The following is a 19,611-nucleotide window of genomic DNA, read 5'->3' as shown; positions in this document are numbered from 1 at the left end:
ATATCAGGTAACCATCAACCACGTGGAGGAATCGGAGGTGAACTTTGTGGAGCTGGTGCATTCGTTACTGGAGGATCCCTCTGAAAGAAAATATTTTTTCCAGGTGAGACATCTTGCAGAGACAAACCACACACATTCAAGCTTTCAGGAAGACTTCAGTAACTCTGATAACACTCTCAGAGTCATCTCAGAATTCACATCATGCCCGACCTTGAGGGTAGATGGAGTACAGCATCAGACTAAATGAGGATCCACTTTTGTCAGCCAACACCAGAAACGGGAGGCTGAAGATTGGGGGTGGGGGAGGGTGTAGCCTGGTCCGATGTGTCTTGGTTTCTGCTGAGGAACACAGATGGTAGAGTTACAATTTGGCATCAAAAGTGTGTCAACTGTACAGGCTGCTGGTAGCGGTGTAGTCATATGGGGATGGTTTCTTGGCACATTTTTGCCTCTCTTGAACCATTAGGACACCAGTGCTGGTATGAAGCTGTTATGATGCCTCTCAGTTTGTGGCTTTTGTGGCTTTCTTGATCAGAAATGTATAGTACTGGTTCTAGATTACTCACCAGCACCCAGATATTTTTGGTCCTTTAACTTGATGAACTCTAATTCCTGGGGACGCAGGCGGAACATCTGGTTTCACAGGCTGTGCCGCCTGGTCTGTTGTTTAAATATAGACATGTGTGGTATCGACAGAAACTTCAGAATCTCAGCTAAAAGCTCCTAAAATAATTTCTATGACTGCCAAACACAGCTCAAACGACAAACAATCAAAGATGGCACGAAAAGACGTAAACGCAAAGTGTCGAGTCACCTGCCAGCATGTACGCGGACAAGCAACGTCTCTGCAGATCTCACAGATTCCAAAACTCCAAGTTTCATCACACTCCAAACAAGATTTACCACACTAAACTAAACACACAATTACCTTTGCTCCTTTGCTTCTAAAAATTCCATGATAAAACCGCTCCTGCCGCACACTTCCATCTCCCAGTGTGCTTCGAGAGCAGCTTCCCATCATGAATCGCTATTTTGTCTTATTCGCTTGTTCACACGCAGATGCAATACACACCACGCTGCGTACTTTGCGGCTGTCCGTGTTTTTATTTCTTTGTTTTGCAGAAAAGACCTCTGACAATAAAAGCCTAATTTCTGCTATTCAACACCTAAGAAATTTAAGCTTTCGTAGATGGTGCCAAATTGCGAAAAGCTTAGCTATGCTTCCAATAAAACCTCTATAACTTTGCTCTGTGTCACTTCAGCAGCGTCCATCTTTGTCTATATGCTGATTCATGGCTTTCTTTAGTTTTTGGTCTACTGCAACAGATTTTCACAGGGGTTATGTGCTATAAGAGACAGAAAAAATGAGTCCAGGAAAGACTTCTTCATACTTTTCTTTGTTCCATCCTCAGTACCTTTGACACAATGGCATTTGCTGTGATGGTTACACCTAAGAGTAATTCTCACAAGTGTAAGCTTTATTTTCATATCAAGATGGTTTACACAGAGTTTGTAATTGTAGAGAACTAATCAAATCATTTTGGGCATGACATTTTCAAGCAGGAGCCTCAGAAAGTCCCTGGGGTTTTAAAAGGTTAATCATGGTTTAAATATCACTATGAGATGGAGGCAGCAACAACTTTACATTTTCCAATAGCTACTTCAAGTAAAGGTGGCCTTAAAGTGGCTTTATGAGACATCACAGTGAGTTCAGTGGCCTCCCCAGACACCTTTGGGATGTGGTACAACTGCGAAGTTGACTGATGTTAGACATGTCAGCACGTGAAATCCACAAAAGAGATGAGGCTGTATATGCATTAGGAGGTGCTTTAATTACGGGTCTCTATAACATAAGGCACAGATGATAAATAAGGAGACAGCTCTAAGTTTGGAATAATGCCTGTTATGTCATAGTGGGGGAAACACATTTATAATGATTTCAGAATGTGTGAGCCAGGTTGGGAGGTTTAGTATAGTTGTGCTGACTCATTTGTGCTGAGACGCTTGGTATAAATGAGCTATCAATATTTATATAAGTTACACCTGCAAATCAGGGAAACGATTAAAAAAAACCCCTCAAAAATCACATCCTGCTGTATTATCACTGTTGAATCTGGATAATGTTTCCTAGGGCTGTGCGATATGACCAAAATCTCATATCCCGATATAAGAATTCTATCGTCCGATAACGATATTAATCACAAAAATGTAACATTTTCTGTAAATTGGGTGAATCTCGGGCAGCTCGACTTGCGGGAAGTGTTTCCAGCTGCGCGTCATGTAGCTGGAGTCGAGTGTTTTAACCGATGCATGAAACGATACATTTTTAGACATAAGTTGTAACAGCCGCCGTTTTCTTTGTGAGTATTTATTACACGGCGTGCTGCGGGGAAAAGCCTGTTCTAACGTTTGAGTCTAAGGTCTATTTTTTAGCACCTGGCGGCTCTTTTTTACTTCTCACCCGTAAATAATCTGCGCTTTCACGTGATTCAGTTTATTTTGAAAAGTCTCAACAGGATCTTGAGCTTTATTGTGAAAGGTTTATGTGGAACATAAACAAGCGGACACGCAATGCTGTTACCGTCATTGTTGCTAACCAAAACGTATAAAAACAGGTGCTTGTCCGTCAGTAGTGTGGTTATATTAAATATAAGAGAAAGAGAGAACTTTAAGAAATTAATATAGCCACTACAGTGACCATCAAAACGGTGAAAAAATATTGCCCTAAACAGTTTATTTTGCGACACCACGAAACAAATAATCGCTGTAAAATGAACGGATAGACGTCTTTATATTATCATCCGATATATATCGTTATATGAACAGCCCTAATGTTTCCTGACAGCACCCCTTTATAGCTGTACCTCTCTTAACCCTCTTAACCAAGGGCATTCAGTTCAAATTTAAGGAAGTCCAGTTAGAGAAAAGTTCCTCAAACAAAGTTGAATAAATTAATTATAACTAAATGCAATATATTTTGAAGTAACCTAATATTTGTAACAGTATCTGTATATAGTTTACAATTTGGTGTCAAGAGCTTCTTGGCTCTGGACGGAGGCGGTCACACTTTCTCCCTCTCCCTTATCTTTCCTGCTTGGCTTCTCATGTCTTTTGTAAAGTCTCACTTATTCTCTAACCCTAAGAGAGTCTCCCAGACTTGTTCTCTAAAAACCTAAAGAAGAATTATGGATTTGATCAACTGGTTCCTAAATGCAATTGACACCCTCATCTCGACGAGAAGCCTGAGTTTGGGAGAGCCCGTGACAAAACATTGAGGACACCTTTCCGGAACCATGATAACAGGGTTCTTGCTGATCGGCCCTGGCTTGGCCCTGGCTTGGCCCTGGCTTGGCCCTGGCTTGGCCCTGGCTTGGCCCTGGCTTGGCCCTGGCTTGGCCCTGGCTTGGCCCTGGCTTGGCCCTGGCTTGTCGAAGAATAAAGAAAGCGTAAACGGCTGTTCAAATCCCCACAAGGCTGCCCGCTATGTTGATTGGAACGATGGAGCGAGCTGTGGCTTCTCAGAATGGGCTCATCAGATGCAGCACGGATGACATCTTGGAGACGCTTGCGGCTGCTGTGAGTACTGAGACCGGCTGACAACATCTGACAACATCTCGGAGAGGCTCACGGCTGTCGTAAACACTCATGCTCTATGAGCAAACTGGATAACATCTCAGTATGGATGGATAACATCGTGGAGAGGCTCACAGCTCTCCAACAAAAGACCTGTGACCAGTGACGGACGTTAGACAACTGTAAAATTGGAAGCAGTTTGTTTGCACTAACCAAAACAGCTACCATCTTCATCTCATGCGGCCCCCTGGCGCCAGCTGGATGCTCAAGGCGAAAACCGACAGGAATAACAATTCTCCCTTAGATAACAAGACCGTGTTGTGACTTTCTCCCTCCTCATTCAAGGCCACCCGCGTCGACCGAGGACTGTTGACTTTTGCCTAACTGGGTGAAGGGACACTTTCTCTCTGCACACATACACACACAGACCTGCACTCACCCTCCACCCCCTCCAAACACCTTCGAAGCTTATGTCTTCTACGTTGTGAGATGTGCGGATTCATGTGCTGAGATGTTTTTTCTGTTCTCAAACTGATCTCCCTTTTGGAGCTCAGTCTGGGGGGAGTTATTTTTTCTTCTTATCTTTGCTCATGTTGTGCATTTTCCATTGTTATACCTCTCTGACCTGCCTACCCCATGTGATGTTTGTGTAATGTATGTATGGTCGGAAGGGTAAGATGGCGCTGGCACGACTGGCAGCCTTAACTCAATTTCCCTCGGGATGAATAAAGTATTATCAATCAATCAATCAAATAAAAGCACAGATTTCAACAATGTTTATTATGGATGGAAATACGAATGAAATGTTCTTTACTCATGTCAAGTTTTGAGTTTGCATTGAAAAATTACACCAAAAAAAGCTTTTGAGAAGTTTCAATTAAAAAATAATGAAAATGTGTAGTCTATCCATCCACCCATCAATTGTTTTCTGTGGTCCGTCTATTGGTGACTTAGGCTCTTAATCATTCTGTGCCTTTCTTTCTCACTTGCAGGAAATCTTCCCGGTATATTTTGGCTCAAAGTACGATGCAGCACTAGAGATGCTGGTGTGGGAGTTCATATCCAGACTGGAGGAGCTGCTGCCCATCCCAGACTTCACACAGGTGCTGTGTATCTTTGTGCTCATCCGTACCAGGCATCACTAGCCTGTTGCCTGATAATGATTGTTACATGACACTTCAGCTCTGTTTTGTCTATCCCGCTTAACTGTATAAATGTTAACATGTCCAGATTGGAATTACATTAAGAGACATTTAGCGCTACTGTGGAGACGGCATCACGTGAACATGTGAATTTATTGTTGATTCGTTTTGCATGTTTCTTCTTTTTTTTAAACCTGTTGTAGTTGTGCATCATATTAACACAGTGCACCTTATCTGTCTCCACTGGCACGTTTCCAAACTGAACAGCCATTAAAGGCTGACTGGAGCACAAAGACTCACTCCTGGGGCTCAGCTGTCTGTACCGCTGTGGAGAAAGGAGGGTTAACAGGGTGCACGCTCACCAGGGCCTCCCAAAAGGCTCATTCCCTTTTTAGTACTGAGCCACTAGAGAGAAACACTAGAGCAAAGCTAAATTAGAAGCAGTCCAGAGTATTAGAAATACACGTGTTCACATCAACTATATTTAATTACATGGATCGCATATTCTAGCATTAACTCTCTTCAAATGAATTTAAATTCTCTATTTAATTCTATGATATAGATCATTTTGGCTGTATAAACAATTAATTTAACTAATACAATAAATAATTGCAGAATTACTAAAAAATAATACCTTGATTTTTCTTTCAGTTGGCCGCCTTGCTCAGAGACACTCCGTCATTCCTAGACGACTGTTTGCAAACCCTTTTCCCCCCGGAGGACATGAAGGCTGTACTTGAACACCACAGAAACCTCGGCCATTTTAAAGAGAAAGGTACTGCGGGCACGCACTGGTGGGAGATAATTGCACTTCACCGTGTCCTGAAACGTGTCGAGAGAAAGGCTCGTAGCTCAGCGGCACTGGAAATGTGGCGCGAGGGCATTCTGAGATTCATAAATTGAAAATGTTATTTACAGGTAAAATATTCATGCTTACTTTGAACTCATGTTGTGTGAGTGCTGTCACAGGAGTGCTATATTTTTCTCGCCATTAATTTTGCTACTTAATTCCCCGTACTTCCTAAATTATGAATCCCAAAGCCTTGTCATAAAAAAAAAAGCTCACTGGAATTTGTGTCATTCAGTTTTATTTATGCAAGACGTAGTTATTCTCAAGGCACTTTAGAGTCTGCGGTAAAGGCTTTACACTATTATAGAAAGACGTCCAGTCCCTTTGTGAGCAAGCATTTGACAACAATGGAGAGAAAAAACTTCTCTTCAACAGGAAGAAACCTCCGGCAGAACCAGGCCCTGAGAGAACAGCCATCTGTCGCCATCAGCTGTTGGGGAGGGAAAGCCAGGAGAGAAAAGTAGAGCAAAAAGAGATCACAAAGAAATGCCTAAACAGCCAGTTTCTGTTTATGTCAGTTGGAGTGTCTGACAGCTTTTTTATTTGTGTTTAAGTTGAACCAGAGCTTTAATAACGGTCTAAACGCTTAATTGTAGATCCCAGATTATTACCCATGGATGACTGCATCCTCACCTCCCTGTCACTGCCTCCTGGGACCAAAACTGTCATGGAAACAGCCTCCCACTCACCTGCTCTCAAAGACTCAGACCACAAAGGACTTCTCAGCGCTCCCGTCAACGCAAGCAGCACGGAGAAGTCGAGGAGGAGCTCTGAGCCGATCAGGCAAGGACCGAGGGAGACGAGGGACTCTGGCAGTTGGCAGCTGCAGGCTAGAGCTGGAAACGTTTCTCAGGAGAGGAAAGTACAAAACATAATTAGCACACTGCCATGCGACGAAACCATAGACCTCACTACATCCAATGAGACTGCAGACACGGATTCAGAAGCCAGTGAGAACAACCAAAGCTTGAGGGCAGCTCGCATTCTCAGGAAGAGGAAGCTGAGCGGAGGTGTGGACGTTCCCACAAAGCAGCAGGAGGCTTCAGCTTTCTTGTAAGGTTTCCATATGTTAATATATGTTTTATTCATTTGTTGCTAACAAACGGTCGGCATCACATGTTTGCGTCTATCCATAACTTTATCTGTTTGATCAAAGTCCTGCTAGGATGTAGGTCCGCCTTTAATGTTTGGTTCAGACTGAAATCTCTCCCCAGGACGTAAATGATTTCCTATTAAATTTTCAGCAGATGTCTACACTGCAGAGAGCGTGAATACTAATATAGAGTCATTATTTATTTAACAAAAAAAAGAGCCAAACTAGAAGAATAAGCAGTGTGTAAAAAAAATAAGTACAGTGATCCCTTGTTTATCGCGGTAGTTGCGTTCTAAAAGTAACCAGCGTTAGGTGAAGTCCACGAAGGGGCCAACTTTATTTTTTCCAATTATTATAGATCTTTTAAGGCTGTAAAAACCCCTCGTTACACACTTTATACGCTTTTCTCAGACAGGCATGAAGATTTTCACTCTTTCTCTCTTGTTTAAACGCTCTCAAAGTTCAAACCTTTGTAGAAAAATAAGTCCAGTGTTATAAAATGAAACCAAAGATCAAACCCTGTTTTCAGGGCCAGAACATGGGAATAGAGGAAGTAGAGGAAGCAAGAAGAATGAGTTGAGTAAAGTTTATCTGACTGTTTTGTTTCGCTTAATGCTCCTTATATTTCGGTGTGCCTTATGGTCCGAAAACTTCTACCTTCCTTTAGCATGTCCAGAAGTCCAACTTTTTGTGCGATGATTAGCATCTTCCTCTGCGTTTTGGGTGCTACTGCAGGTGCCTTTGACGGTGCAAAACGTTTCGTCGACATTGTTGTGTTTGTTGGGGAACTTACAAACAGTACAGCACTTCAGAGTCACACTGCTAGCGATCGAAGATTTATGTACATTTGAAAACCTGAACACATTCTGTGCTGTACAGGAGACAGTGCCTCTAGGAGACAGTGGTCTACAGCCAATCAGGACGCGGAACACAATGCGCCGTAAAAAAAAACAAAAAAACAACAACAACAACAGCGAGGCCGTGAAAAGGTGAACCGCGTTATAGTGAGGGAGCACTGTACACCTTTACCACTTGCTTGGGTCAGTAGCATCCAGTTGCTGCTCATCAAATGCACTTAAATAACTGATCATCAGCAGTGATCTTAAAGAAGAATAGCAGCTAGCTGTCAACCTGCAAAGGGTAATAAAGCAATTTCCAAACAATTTGAAGCCATCGATTTAAAGTGAGGAAGATTATTTATTAGTGGAAAACGTTCAGGACACTTACTAATCTTCCCTCATTCGAGTTGTCAAGCACGGTGGTGGCGAGGTGATGTTTTAGGCATGTTTTCTGTTTCATTTCTTTTCACAGAAAGCTGTGCATAAATGAATGAACTGCAGCAAAGCTATAAAATGGGCCAAAATTCCTCCACAGTAATATGAAACATTGATAAAGTCACACAGTGTTGTTGGTAATGGTGGTTGAATCATAGAGTGCAATTCATTTTTTACACACTCCTTCTGCATTTCAGCTAGGACAGCGTTAAATAAATCATTACATTTGATGAGAAAACGGTTTGTAAGCGAGCAACTCCAATCGTAGTTTTTTAACCTTTGCAGGGAGTCCTCAGTGGATGATGAGAATTCAGGTGAATCTCCTCTCATCTCCATATGGGGAGATTATACAGGTGTGTGCAGTTTATACATGGTCTCAATCTTAATATTTGGTTTTGTATTTCTAAGCATAGCTTTAACTGAGTCTTCGCGTTTCATTTCAGACTCTCAGGAGGGCTCTTTTCCAGTTGTAACGGACACAAAGGTTCCCTGGTCGGATGAGGAGACGCTCCATCTTCTCGACATCTGGGGGAAGGACTCTGTGCAGCGAGCTCTGAAGGGCTGCTTGAAAAACCGCCACATATTCACCCAAATTGCACAAAAGATGGCAGAGAGGGGCTACATGAGGACAGTGGAGCAGTGCCAGACGAGGATCAAACGACTGAAGAAGTGCTTCCGTCAGAACAAGTGGGCATTTAACGACACAGATTTTGAAGCTCTCGCTGACGTTTGTCAGATATGTTCACTGATCCTGTTGTTTTCTCCCTGATCTGTCGCCGGAGGGAACTCCAGGCTGGAGCATAAATTTTACACACAGCTCGATCAGGTCCTCGGCTCGTCGGCTTCCTTGGCCGTTCCTGAGATCACCTACGACGTTGAGGAAATTATCGATGAAGACGAGTCCCGAGACGGTGATGATGACTTGCAGTTTGTCGGACAAACGGGCCATCTGGAAATTGGTAGGAGGTCACATATTTGTACTTAAGTTGAACTCTTGCAGCACAATTGTTAGTGACATGAACAGCTTTTCTGTCTTTTAAGGCTTCATACAATTTTGCATCTGAAAGAAATGCTAAGGATTACAGAATTTTTGCCAATGCAGATAAAAACGAAGTAAACAGATACAGTTAAATGTAAACAAAAATCTCAGAAAAAGCCATTTTTAATTCCACCATACTCCGAAAGAGTCTTAAATATACTATTTAAAACGAAATTTACTATTTTTCCTCTGACTCGTAATGCTGTTTGTCCGTCCAGTCTTTGAATCCAGATGTTTTAAGTCTCATTGCTACAGTCGTATAAAATCATGCACAAAGCCGTGCAGGCTGCCATTGCAAACATTTGTGAAAGAGTGGGTTGATCTAAAGAGCTCAAAGAATTCAATAACAATAATAATAATAATACATTTTACTCAAGGGCGCCTTCAAGAAACCCAAGGTCACCTTACAAAAGAACAAAATTAATAAATGGAGCAATAGTCATAAAATACATCAAATAAGTTCACTTCTCTGGCTCTTGACGAAGGCGGTCGCACTTTCTCCCTACCCTTATCTTTCCTGCTTGGCTTTCTCATGTTTCTGTCTAGTCTTGTCTGCTTCTCTCCCTCTACCCTGGAAGAGTCTCACAGTCTGTTCTCTAAAACCTAAAAGAGGAATTATGGATTTGATCAACTGGTCCCTGAATGCAATTGACACCCTCTTCTCGACGAGAAGCCTGGGTTCAGGAGAGCCCATTGAAGACATCTACTTTTCTGTAACCATGATAACAGGGTTCTTGCTGATCGGCCCTGGCTTGGCCCCGGCTTATCGAAGAATAAAGAAAGCGGAAACAGCTGTTCAAATCCCCACAAGGCTGCCCGCTATCTTGACTGAAACAATGGAGCGAGCTTGTACTTAACTTTAACTCGAAGAAGCTTGCGGGTGCTGTGAGTACTCTGACAACATCGCGGAGAGGCTCACGGCTCTCCAACGGGAATGGTGAGGAACCGGTAATGGACATTAGACCGACTGTAAAATTGTCATGCAGCGGTTCGCACTAAAACAAGAACACCACCATTATTTCATGCGGCTACCATATCGGCGCCAGCTGTGGTCTCAAGGCTGGTTTCTCCCCTGATAGCAAACTGTGTTTAGACTCTTCGTTCCAAACGCCCTCGTACGCTTATCTCCAAGGTCGAGTCGGACGGCCGGTCTGGGCCCAGCGCTGGAAAAATAGCGGCAGGGCAGGATGGCTGTGTCTGCATCGGCTTACTTCTCACCCCTGTTGCTTGTCACGTGCTTCGTGATGTTGTGATGTGGACATTTATGTGCTCTTTGTGACTTGCCCATTGTATTGTACATTTCAGTGTTTTTCCGTAATACTACCGGTCTCCAACCTGTCTCCCCATGTGATGTCTGTGTTATGTATGTAAGGTCGGGGGGGGTCCCATTTCGCTGCAAGGCAACTTGCAAGTGACAAATAAAGGCTTTGTTGAACTTGAACTTGAACTCTTGAAAATTGCAAAACAGAACTTGACAACGGATAAAATCAGCACTAAAGCAAATAAGCCAGTTTGAACAGATGTGTTTTGAGCTTTGACTTAAATACGCGAAGGGAGTCTATATTTCTTATGGGTGGAGGAAGAGCGTTCCAGAGGCGAGGAGCAGAGCGACTGAAGGCTCTGTTCCCCACAGTGATAAGACGTGCAGACGGGACAGTAAGATGAATAGCAGATGAGGATCTGAGAGGGTGGGAAACAGTGGTGATCTGAAGCAGGTCACACAAATAGGAAGGAGGAGATTTATGGATACACAAGTAAGATTTATCCTGGCGTCTATGGGTAACCAGTGAAGCTGCTGAAGAACTGGGGTAATATGAGCCAAGATCGAGCTGCAGAATTTTGAAGAAGTTGGAGTTTATGTAGGGACCTTTTAGGGAGACCAAATTAGAGGGACGTAATCGATACGGGACGCAATAAGACTATGGACAAGGATGGCAGCAGCATGGGGAGTAAGGAAGGGACGACTTGGGTTTCCATTAATATTACGTAATTCAAACGTGATGGTGTAATAGGATGCCTCTGTTGCCTTTGTTGAAATTTCTTCCCTCCTAGATATTCCACACTCAGCTATTAGTGGTATTATTTCAAAGTGAAAGCATTTATTAACAGTAGCAAATCAACCACAAAGTGGCAGAGCATGTGAGGTAACAGAGTGGGGTTGTTGAGTGCTGAGTCCGTAATAGTCGCCCATACTCTGCTAACTTAATGTCTGCATAGTCCAAACGTTCTCTAACATCAGCACAGGAACTGTGTATGGGAGCTTCATGGCTTGGGTTTCCATAAATGGTTAGCCCCTGCAGGTGCAATGTGGAGGTGGTCCAGTACTTTTGTCCACATCATATGTAGAGATGTGTCCATTTTTTTGGACACAGTATTGTTTTGCTCAACATGGAATTAATACTTCTGACAAAATCCTGTGATTTGTTATTTTAGGAACGAGAAGCGTTCCCTGGACAGACTTGGAGACCTTGGCCCTGATCAACACATGGGGTGAAGATAAGATGCAGCAGGAGCTGAGGGGAATGCACAGAACCGGGCACATTTTTTCCATCATATCCAACAAAATGGCCACACAGGGTTTCTCCCGGACGCCAGAGCAGTGCCAGACGAGGTTAAAAAGGCTGAAATCGAACTTCAGGCAGTGCTACCAAAACAAGTATGCGTGCTCGGAGTGGAAAGAGTAAAAGAAAAGTTTTCGATTTGTAGAACTAATATCTCTGCTCTTTTGTTGTCCCTGCACTGTAGCCTGAAAGGACAGGAGCAAGTTCAGTGCAAGTTTTACAACGAGCTGGGAAGAATTCTAGTGAAAGACTTCCCTTCAGTTCAACAGCTGGAAGAAATACCAGGAGAGCCCGAAGAACGCGACTTTCCTGCCTACACTCATCCAGACATGGGTAAGCTCAGTTTCTCTGCTCAGGAGGACCGTTTAGATCAGCGGTCTCCAACCCCCGGGCCTCAAACCGGTACCGGTCCGTGAGTCGTTTGGTACCGGGCCGCGATAGTTGAGGCTCAGGTGTGAATTGTATGGTTTTCAGGGTTTTTATAGGTTTTCAGCATTATTTTGTTATCGTTTTTATCGTTAACTCAGTTTTCATGGGTCTTTTCACGTGTGTTATGAATAAATCTTCTTTTTTTCGGTACCGGTACTAGTTTTATTTTGTTGTATTTATCCGCGACACCTTAAAGGCCGGTCCGTGAAAATATTGTCGGGCATAAACCGGTCCGTGGCGCAAAAAAGGTTGGAGACCGCTGGTTTAGATAAACAGCCTGCTTCCCAATTTGTTTGCACTGATTGGCTATTGTGTGGACGAGACATGAGCTGACAAGGAATCTATTGAGCTCATTGGTCCTTTTGGGCAAAGAGCCAATGACAATCACTACTCTTCAGTAAGTGTTGGTAAGGTTTTAGTAAAACTAGATTAATTTGTAGTGGATTTCACTGTTTGTGAGCCTCCTTTCTTTCTCTGCTTCCCACATTACAATTGTGATCACGAGCCAGATGAAGTACTACGTCGAGGCAGTTAAATGTAGGGAAGTACAAGATACATGAGCAAAGCTCCACGTTATAAAAATCACCATTTGTTTTTGTACTTTCTGATTTTGTCCTCTGGGGGGCGCTGTGGACATGTAACAGAAATCTAAAGTTAGAAGTGAATGCTTGTTTTTCTAAATTTTGCACCCACACTTCTTCCACGACTTTGTGTATATTTATTATGATTTCTGTTGTCAGTTTGTTGTATTTAGTAACTGTTTTCTTTATTTGTGGTTCAATTTGAAAACCAGAAATTATATTTAACAGCATAAACTTCTGTGTTGTTTATAACTAACTGACTGAGATATACAGAATGGATATGTGCCTTCAGATCATAATCATCTCACTATAACATAATGTAACCTTTTCTTTCACATAATCCATCAGTAGAGTACATGGCAGCAGAATCGATGTAAACCACAGTGCTGTGCCAAAGCCTTGAGCCACTCATCATTTCCTTATATTCCAAGTGTTCTTAAGCAATAGTTCTCAAGGTCTTTCATAGTTTTTCTTTGAGCATTGAAGCTTTTTCACTCATTTTTAATGCAGTTCTTGTATCTTATTGTTTTCAGAGAAATGAAAGCTACTTAACTCTGACCTACGAATCATTCAAGCATAAGACAACATCTATCTTCTTGCAGGATGAACCAGTACAGTATCAACACATAACAGACAACTTAGCAAAAGAATAAATATAATAAAACATGAATGATATCTTTGGGCACTTTGTTACTAGCAGTGTGTTGCAAAAGATATCATTTGCTACCTTTTTTTTAGTTGATTCTATGAAAAATGCCATAAGATAGTTTGACAGATATAAAGTAGTATTTTTGCACCTACAAGGTGATTCTCAAAGAGCCTTTTGCTGAAAACTTAGCATGGTTTGCAGTGTTTTCTTTTTAAAAAATGAGGAAAGAGGACAAGTGAAGGACAAAAGAAGAAGTGGTGAATGTAAAAACTATCTACATCAGATGAACAGTATCTGAAAGTCATGAAGAATAAAGAAGCTCGTGGCTTCTATGGTGTATTTCAATTTATATTTTCACATTTCAATAAATCTCTGTTCCAATCTTCTGAGCAAAATGTAAAGAAATGAGAGGTAGCTCAAGACTTTTGTACGGTATTGTAGTTATCTAAAAAAAAAAAAAAAAGTGAAATAAGGGATTGTGTATTGATGTGTTTCCTTTTTTATTTCTGCCTCTTCAGAGTCTGCTGTGGAAATTCAGGAGGACAGGAGGAAAGTCCCTTGGTCAGACAAAGAGACGATCATCCTTCTGGAGATCTGGGGAGACCCACAGGTAAAGCACAATGTCACAATCCGTGCACTCCCCAAAAAATGTTTCGGAAATGTCCATAAATTTCCTGATAATCTCACTTTATTGCTGCTTCATTCCGTATTACTTCACTTTACTACTTTTACACGGAATTCTACCTTCCTTCAGGTCCAGCAGTGCCTTAGACGCTACCCACACAACGGTCACATTTTCACTGAAATTTCAGAGAAGCTTGCCGCTAACGGCTACTCCCGCAGCCCCGAGCAGTGCCACACGAGGATCAAACGCCTGAAGGGGAACTATCGCCAGTGTCGGGAAAACATGAGGTAAAAACTGCACGTCTGGAGTCCTGCACCGTTGGAGTGACTTTGTTTTAACGCACCTGTCTTATTGCCTCTAGCTCATCTGGGACTGACAGAGTCGACTTTAAATTCTATGATCTGCTGGAACAAATTTTGGATAAGCAGCCATCAACGTCGTCTACCATGGTAACAGACTCCATCGAAATATCAGAAGACTCCAACAGTGAATCGGTAACAGAAAGAGGTAAAATTTCTGTCTTCTACCCACCCCCTCAATGTTAACTCAGAATGGAAGATTGTTTTAATGCTTTTTCATGCACCACAGCTCCGAACTTCTTAAGACCTATTCATATCTATTATGAATGGGCTTTAATTTGCCAAGTTCCTGGTACAAAGTCCATGCGATGTGAGAATCTTGCAGGCGAATGCCTTTTCGATACACTGCAAGTGAGTGTGAATCACGTCTCCTACCTCCCGCACACACAGATGACACCCTCGCCTTAGCGAAACATAAAATTTCCAGAAACCAGAGCTTGTCTGTCACAGATCTCCTCCTGCATGCTGCATGTGAGAAAGGAAAGGAAAGGAAAGCGTAAACACCTCATGCACCGCAGGCTCAGTTTTTGCACTGCAGGCTCCTTGTTCTCCACCTGTTTTCTCCTTTGTTTTCTCCAGACTTCATAGAACATAAGCCTGCTGAATTTGCACCCAAAAATCTCCATAAAAGCCTAAATAACTCTTGAGAATGAAATAAGCAACAAAAAAATTGCACAAAAATCACTTAAATACAGATTAGCATGCAGCCACTATCATCACAGAACCTTTGTGTTCAGTTTGTGTCGGAGTTTTTATTTTACACAGAACAAAACTGCTGGATTCACAAAGGGTAAGATCAATAACAACTTCTTCAATCCAATTAGTGTGTAACAAATCACCAGAGGTCCCTATATAATACTAGACTCATGCTAATTGGCCTTAAAAAGAATATTATGTAGTTAATAATTATGTAACTACATAATTTAAGCCATGGGGCGAACATGGCTCAAGAGTTGGGAGCTTACCTTGTAATCGGAAGGTTGCCGGTTCGAGCCCCGGCTTGGACAGTCTTGGTCGTTGTGTCCTTGGGCAAGACACTTCACCCGTTGCCTACTGGTGGTGGTCAGAGGGCCCGGTGGCGCCAGTGTCCGGCAGCCTCGCCTCTGTCAGTGCGCCCCAGGGTGGCTGTGGCTACAATGTAGCTGCCATCACCAGTGTGTGAATGTGTGTGTGAATGGGTGAATGACTGGTTGTGTAAAGCGCTTTCGGGTCCTTAGGGACTAGTAAAGCGCAATACAAATACAGGCCATTTACTATTTACCATGTACTGTATGTGCGGACGATTACGACGACTTTAGACTAAAGTGAAGTGAAAGTAAAAATGAATTCAACACATAAGTTAAAAAAGTATTCCTAATCCCATTTTTCCCATTTTTGGATGTTTTATACTCATGTTAAATTTCTGTGTCTCAATCACAAGACCCAGAAATCAACATGTCAGCTGAGAAGCCAGCAACCAGCTCTTGGACAGACGAGGAGACCCTGGTACTTGTCGATATCTGGGGTGAAGAAGATCTCCAGAAGGCCCTGAGGGGTTTCGTCCACAACGGCCACGTTTACGCAGACATTTCCGAAAGAATGCAGGACCTCGGTTTTTCGAAATCCTCGGAGCAGTGCCGCTGGAAGGTGAAGTCTCTGAGGAACAACTTTCGACAGTGCTACGAAAGGAAGAAGTGAGCTCAGTCTTTCCATCAGTTTGCCTGTTATCGTATCCCTCTCTGTGAGTGATGCTTTCGTAACTGCCGTTTTCGTTCTCGCTAGATCTGGAAGAAAAGTTGATTACAAGTTCTACAGCCAACTGGAACAAATACTGGGACAGGAAGCGGTTTCTCTTGATGAGTATGATGAAAGGGATGAACAAGAGGAGCAGGATTCAGGTACAGAACACGCGCTCTGCATTAGATTAAAAATCAGCCACAAGTCAGATATCTTACATGTTTGTCTACCTGCAACAGGTGCCGATGGTTTGAACACAACGTGGACAGAGCAGGAGACGGTTGCTCTCATCGAGGTGTGGGCCGCAGATGATGTGCAGCATGGCCTGAAAATATGCGTCCGCAATAGTCACATATTCGCCGAGATATCTGAGAAAATGGCCGCAATAGGCTACTTGAGGACAGCGGAGCAGTGCCACTCCCGGATTAAAAGGTTGAAGAAGACTTACAGGCGTTACTGCAACAGCCGCAGGTAAAAAAACAACAACAATACATGCTTTATGCTTTTTGAGATGATCCAGGCTCGAATGTTGTTGGCCAGCTGACCGTGGATTTATGTTTTCCAGAAATGGAGGGCGGCCCACGGCGTTCCGATACTTCAACCTCCTTGCTCCGGTGCTTGGCGACGAGTCTATGTTTGCCCCTGTGGACAGTACCGATGCCACCTTACAACCTTTGATGGACAATGAGCCTGTCTTATGTGGGTTTACACAGCCAGTCAGTAATACACAGGGTTACTGTGCGTATATGAACTAAACTGCCAAAGATGAACACAATAATAAAGGCGTTTCCTCGTTTTAGATGAGCAGCCCTCGACCAGCCGCCTCCTGGTCGACCTGAGCCGAAAGATGCCCTGGTCGGATCAGGAGACTCGCACACTGCTGGAGATCTGGGGTGAGGACGGCGTCCAGCTCACTCTGAAGGGCTGCCTGAAGAACCGACACGTGTTCGACTACATCTCAGAGAAGATGAACAACCAAGGATTTATAAGGACCTCGGAGCAGTGCTACACCCGCATTAAGCGTCTTAAATATGGCTTCCTCCATGAAAAGTCAGTAACGACGAGACTTTGATTCTCACTTATTCTAAACTTGTTTAGATGTTTATTGGTTTTAGTATTGGTTTTGCTTTTAAAATGTTTACATTTGACACGATCACGGGTGAAGGTCCATGTGAAGTCATGACAATCATCCCGAAGATCTCAAAAGATTTCAAGAACAAACTCAACAGAGCATAAAGATGCTCTTTGTCGTTTACAGTAATTAGCATAAAAACTGTAATTAGAGTTCTGGTTGTAACTGTGAGTTTGTTTTACAAATGTAGGGGAGAGTTTAAATTCTTCAATGAGATGGAAAAAATCTTCAGGAAGGACCTGAAAGTCGACGACGTGGCCGCAGACACGTCGGCTGCAGATGAGCCAGATGACTATATACTCGAACCGGGCCCAAAAAAAGGTGTAACTATATGGAGTATGTCACAGTGTGTGTGTGTGTGTGTTCTTTGAAAGTGTTGATGAAGGAGTATAGAGAAGGTCACTGTTTCTTTGTGGAGCTAGAGAAACCATACGACTGGGTGCTGAGAGAAGTGTGGCAATGCATGAGAACAAAAATCAATGTTTCTTTTCTCACAGTCCCCTCAGGTAACCAGTGGGTGCCCGACAGCACTAAGCTGCCCTGGAGCGACGGAGAGACCGAGGCCCTACTGGACATTTGGGGGAGCGAGGAGATCCAGGAGAACTTAAAGGGCAGCGCCAAAAACAAACAGATCTTCCTCCAGATCTCTCAGGTCATGACCAGCCAGGGCTACCTGCGCACTCCTGAACAATGTCAGTCCAGGATAAAGAGGCTGAGGGCTAATTTCAGGCACTTCCTAGAAGGCAGAAAGTAAGCTCAGCAGTTCATTGTTGAGAGGTTACAGGGCACCGTGAGGTGGTGGTATCATCCATAATGTAAACGTGTTTTTATCTTCTGAGCATACATCACACCTCAGAGTTATCAGATTGTAGCTTTTTGTCTTCTCATCAGTCCTGATGTTCTGTGTCGTGTTTTCAGAGGAGAGAAACAAGAATGCAAGTTTTTTGAGAAGCTGGTGCAGATATTTGGCAACAAGTACATAATAAACTCAGACCCACTGGCTGACGATACAGCTGAAGTCATAGGTAAGTCTGACAAAGGTATCTGTAATTTTAGCACAGATACAGCAGCTTTAAAAATGCATACTGTTTGTAGGGTTTACTTAATTTTTGCACCGATGGAAACAAGTTATAAGTCTGTTTCCTGTTTCCAGTGTTTAAACTTCATTATTGTTTTTGCTTTTTTAAATCTAGATGTTGCACAGATATTGCTTCATTGATCAATAAAGGACTTGGTCCATAAATATTGAGACAGTGAGGCAGTGTTTGTAGTTTTGCCTCTGTATTACCACCACAGTGCAATTTAAGCGAAATAATAAAGATTTCTATGAGGCTCAAACTTTAACTGTCACCTGTTTTCAGAGGCTCAAAATGAATGAAATAAACTAACATAATTTTAAATACGAGGATTTCTTTTTCATACTTTGATGAAATTCCTTTGCAGTTAGTGAGTCTCTGAAATCTCAGAGACCTCACCAAAGGCTGCCTCCCAGGCCTTTGCTGCAGCCACCTTCAGTTGATGCTTGTTTATGGGTCTCTCTCTGCCTTCAGTCAATGCACCAGAATTTTGATTTGGGCACTCCTGAATCTTCTCCCCTGTCTCTCTCTGATCGGTTTATTTGACATTTTCAGCCTAATGATGGCTTCCTTCACTTTTACTTACAACTTTAGACCTCACTAAGAGTTCCAGTAAATACTTACCAAATGAAGATTCAACACATGGAAGCGACTCCAGATCTTTTATCTTCTTGGTTTTTAACGAAGCAATGAAAAAACAAGGTTCGCCTCCTTGTCGGCTGCTTGTTCCATTATTGTTAGGCCTCTGTGCATGAATATGGCTACATCTTCTAAATAGTTGATGAAATCTTTTTGTAAAACCCAAGGAATTAAAGCTGAAGGTCTGCACATCAATCACATCCTGATTTATTTAAAATCCACTCTGGTAGTGTGCAGAGGCAAAACTACAAAAACGGTGTCTTTGTCCAAAAACGTTTGATCCTAACTGTAGCTCCACATTTTGAGAAAAGTGTTCATTCATGAATTTACTAAATATAAGATCGACAGCATTCTTGTAGTGCAGGACTGCCAACGTCACCTGTTCCCAGTCTCCTCTGGCTGTGTTTAACTACTTAACTCATGAACAGGAGAATAGTAAGAGCGTTAGTGAGTTAATTTAAAACAGTACACAGAGTATTTACTTCTTAGAGCAGCAAACCAGCTCATTGACACGTTCTTCTTTTGGAAACTTGTTAACTGGGATATTTGTCAGCCTCAGTTTAATATGTAAAATGTTCCTCTCTGATCCAGAGGCATGAAATCATCCACGGTGAAGATGACGCAGCAGCAGCAGAAGGACAAAGAGGAACATCCAGAGCAAGAACAAGAAACCGATCTTTACTGCTGTGTTGTTTACATGACAAAAGAGGGTCTGTCCTGTCTCACTCAAATGTACATTTCCCTCTGTTACCTTCTGCAGACACAAAGACCTACTTCAGGTAGCAATTCAGTGTGTGTGTGTGTGTGTGTGTGTGTGTGTGCGTGTGTGTGCGTGTGTGTCCCTCAGCTTGAGTGTCTTATTATTTAACATAG

The 19,611-nt window shown here is 42.7% G+C and overlaps 1 protein-coding gene and 1 long non-coding RNA gene across 2 annotated transcripts in view; one reads left to right on the top strand and one right to left on the bottom strand.

The window, feature by feature from the left end:
• The window catches only part of LOC146499591 (uncharacterized), a 16,257-nt gene extending 11,886 nt beyond the window's left edge, over nt 1-4,371 (bottom strand). Inside the window, exon 1 of the long non-coding RNA XR_014870198.1 lies at nt 3,126-4,371. This is a non-coding gene — a long non-coding RNA (uncharacterized LOC146499591). The remainder of the gene's footprint in view (nt 1-3,125) is intronic.
• LOC146499590 (uncharacterized) overlaps nt 1-19,611 on the top strand; it is a 22,353-nt gene extending 2,742 nt beyond the window's left edge. The window contains exons 4-24 of the mRNA XM_085137951.1: nt 8-103; nt 4,566-4,676; nt 5,367-5,490; nt 6,162-6,618; nt 8,218-8,285; nt 8,376-8,619; nt 8,725-8,891; nt 11,405-11,627; nt 11,717-11,865; nt 13,710-13,801; nt 13,946-14,103; nt 14,178-14,323; nt 15,596-15,848; nt 15,937-16,052; nt 16,131-16,362; nt 16,457-16,590; nt 16,692-16,941; nt 17,214-17,344; nt 17,521-17,773; nt 17,942-18,048; nt 19,330-19,611. Of these exons, the coding sequence (XP_084994077.1) occupies nt 8-103; nt 4,566-4,676; nt 5,367-5,490; nt 6,162-6,618; nt 8,218-8,285; nt 8,376-8,619; nt 8,725-8,891; nt 11,405-11,627; nt 11,717-11,865; nt 13,710-13,801; nt 13,946-14,103; nt 14,178-14,323; nt 15,596-15,848; nt 15,937-16,052; nt 16,131-16,362; nt 16,457-16,590; nt 16,692-16,941; nt 17,214-17,344; nt 17,521-17,773; nt 17,942-18,048; nt 19,330-19,337 (3,519 nt within the window). The 3' untranslated portion in view covers nt 19,338-19,611. The remainder of the gene's footprint in view (nt 1-7; nt 104-4,565; nt 4,677-5,366; nt 5,491-6,161; nt 6,619-8,217; nt 8,286-8,375; nt 8,620-8,724; nt 8,892-11,404; nt 11,628-11,716; nt 11,866-13,709; nt 13,802-13,945; nt 14,104-14,177; nt 14,324-15,595; nt 15,849-15,936; nt 16,053-16,130; nt 16,363-16,456; nt 16,591-16,691; nt 16,942-17,213; nt 17,345-17,520; nt 17,774-17,941; nt 18,049-19,329) is intronic.

This window comes from Neolamprologus multifasciatus, chromosome 17, assembly GCF_963576455.1.
Source record: "Neolamprologus multifasciatus chromosome 17, fNeoMul1.2, whole genome shotgun sequence".
Classification (NCBI taxonomy): domain Eukaryota; kingdom Metazoa; phylum Chordata; class Actinopteri; order Cichliformes; family Cichlidae; genus Neolamprologus; species Neolamprologus multifasciatus.
This window is presented reverse-complemented; position numbering and strand designations above follow the sequence as displayed.